Source organism: Salarias fasciatus, chromosome 8 (assembly GCF_902148845.1).
Source record: "Salarias fasciatus chromosome 8, fSalaFa1.1, whole genome shotgun sequence".
NCBI classification, from domain to species: Eukaryota; Metazoa; Chordata; class Actinopteri; order Blenniiformes; family Blenniidae; genus Salarias; species Salarias fasciatus.
In genome coordinates this window covers 20,770,468-20,773,067 of record NC_043752.1, presented here as the reverse complement: position 1 = coordinate 20,773,067, position 2,600 = coordinate 20,770,468, and the positions used below count along the sequence as shown (strand labels likewise).

At 64.2% G+C, this 2,600-nt stretch overlaps 1 protein-coding gene across 1 annotated transcript; it reads left to right on the top strand.

Moving 5' to 3' along the window:
- The first annotated feature begins 395 nt into the window (after positions 1 to 395).
- Positions 396 to 2,600, top strand: LOC115393129 (2-aminoethanethiol dioxygenase). The gene is given in 3 exon segments (XM_075410427.1): positions 396 to 923; positions 1,584 to 1,882; positions 1,884 to 2,600. Coding segments are annotated over 3 exon segments (774 nt in total). The 5' UTR covers positions 396 to 572; the 3' UTR covers positions 2,008 to 2,600.

Below are 2,600 nucleotides of genomic sequence, written 5' to 3'. Positions count from 1 at the left end.
TGTGTGTGTGTGTGTGTGTGTGTGTGTGTGTGTGTGTGTGTGTGTGTGTGTGTGTGTGTGTGTGTGTGTGTGTGATGAAGGATGTCCTGTTGGACAGGGAGCAGCAGGGTTCAATGTCCTGCCTGGCCTTCCCCCCTGCAGCTGCGCTGGTTTCCGGCTCTTCTGGGAAACGTAGTTTCAACATCAGACTCAGAGTCCGGGTCCTGAACTCCTCCCGGTTCTTCTCAGTGTTTTCCTCCAGATCAAAGCTCGTGCTGAGTGGTAAACACACACCGAGCCGCGATCTGCCAGCAGACCGTCTGTTGCCGTCAAGTCATTTCTGAATATCACGGCTTCAAACTACATTTCCCATGTTGCTTTTCGGCTCCTGCGCATGCGCGCCGTGCGCTGACCAGGACCCTGGAAAATGAGTGGAGGGAGGCTCTTATCTCAGGGCGGAATCGTTACCGACGGTCGGCATGAAGCGCGTCCGGGCTCGCGGGGAGAGCTCGTGCGGCCGGTGGTGATCGCGCGGCGGACTCGGACGGTGTGAGGCGGACTTTCAGCGGCTCGTTTCGCGAGAGGTTAGCAGAATGCCGCGGGACAGCAAGACCCCGCTCATCCAGAAGATCGCCCACCAGGCCCGCCTCAGCTTCCGGGGGCTCCGGGCGCCCCCCGGGCAGGACCAGGCCGTGGCGGACCGGCTGGCCCAGCTCATCTCCCTGGTGACCGCCATCAGGGCCGCGGACCTCAAGGTGGCCCCTCCGACAAGCGAGCCGAGCGCCGCGGCGGCGGGGCTCCAGGGCCCCCCCGGGCCGCAGGGCCCCCCGGTCACCTACATGCACATCTGCGAGACGGAGGTGTTCAGCATGGGGGTGTTCCTCCTGAGGGGCGGCGCGAGCATCCCGCTGCACGACCACCCGGGCATGAACGGCATGCTGAAGGTCTGTGGAGCACACTACCCCCCGAGGTCCTGGTCCTGGTCCTGGTCCTGGTCCAGGTCCTGGCCCTGGCCCTGGTCCTGGTCCAGGTCCTGGTCCTGTTCCAGGTCCTGGTCCTGGTCCAGGTCCTGGTCCAGGTCCTGGTCCTGTTCCAGGTCCTGGTCCTGTTCCAGGTCCTGGTCCTGGTCCTGGTCCAGGTCCTGGCCCTGGCCCTGGTCCTGTTCCAGGTCCTGGCCCTGGTCCTGGCCCAGGTCCAGGTCCCGGTCCCGGTCCAGGTCCAGGTCCAGGTCCCTCCTTTACTCCGTGTTTCAGGGAAAAGCCTGGTTCCTGTTTCAGAAACGTTTGCTGTTCACACGGACCTGCTGAGGCTGCAGTTCCCCTCCGCTCCACCAGCTGGTGCTGTGAGCCGGACCGCAGAACCTGGTTCATGGGTTCAGTAATAACTTTAGTCTGAAGGCGCCGTTCCTCACACTCCGTACAACAGCGAACCCAGCGGGGGGTCGGGGGGGTCGGGGGGGTCCGGGGGGCGGGGATGAGACCAGGGCTCTCAGTGGGGGTAATGATCCAGAGACGGGGATCAGGGGTCGTTTGGCCTGTAGCCCGGGTCAGGATGTGGGCCTGGAGTCCTGCTGAGGGTCTGACATGTTCTCGTCTGCTGTCCAGGTTCTGTACGGGACGGTGAGCGTCCACTGCTTCGACAAGCTGGAGGGCGGCCCCAGCCCGGCCCCGCCCCTCTTCCGGCCGCCGCTGGCGCCGGCGGACACGGCGTCGGTGTGGCGCGCGGCGCGGCGCTCCGTCACCCAGTACTCGGAGACCAGCGGGCCCTGCCTGCTGTCCCCCGCCAGGGACAACCTGCACCGCATCGACGCCGTGGACGGGCCCGCCGCCTTCCTGGACATCCTGGCCCCGCCCTACAACCCGGACGACGGGCGGGACTGCCACTACTACAAGGTGCTGGTCCCCGCCGCGGGGGGGCGGAGCCAGCAGGGGGGGGGAGGGGGAGGAGGCGTGGCTGCTGGAGGTTCCCCAGCCGGAGGACTTCTGGTGTGGCGGGGAGCCGTACCCCGGCCCCCCCGTCTCCGTCTGAACCAGACCACCCCTCCAGGACCACGGCAGGACTGTAGGCTCCGGCGCCGCCATGACCCCTGACCCCCGCCGCCTGCCTCACTGCTGCCTGCTGGGACCAGGATGAACACATGAATGTTGTCAGCGACCCTGTGACAGCTGGCCGTCTTCAGACCCCCCCCCCTTTCTTCCAGTACTGAATGTACTCCGGCCATGAAGGCCTCTCCAGTGAGCGCTCCGTCTTCTTCTGTGGTTCTGTCTCCGTCCCTCCATATTTAAATCTGTCCTTTGTGCCTTCGACGGTCTGCTGCGTCGTCCTGGGGACAGACGTGAGGAAACAGCTGTCCTCTCAAACATCTCTTTCTGCTCTCTGCTGTGGTTCTCTGACGTCCAGTCTGTCCCCTGAAGGCTCACCGCAGAGACTGAAGACAGGAAGTCCTCACGAGGACAGACTGCTGCAGTCTGACTCTGGACTGGACGCCGCAGAGACTCGACTGGACGGACTGGACGCCACGCTGGCTCCTCCAGTGACACTCCTTATATCCTGTGTCTTGTACTTCCTCCTGATCACGTGGTTCCTCAACATTTCTGCGGAGTAATGGAATAAAAGTGCTG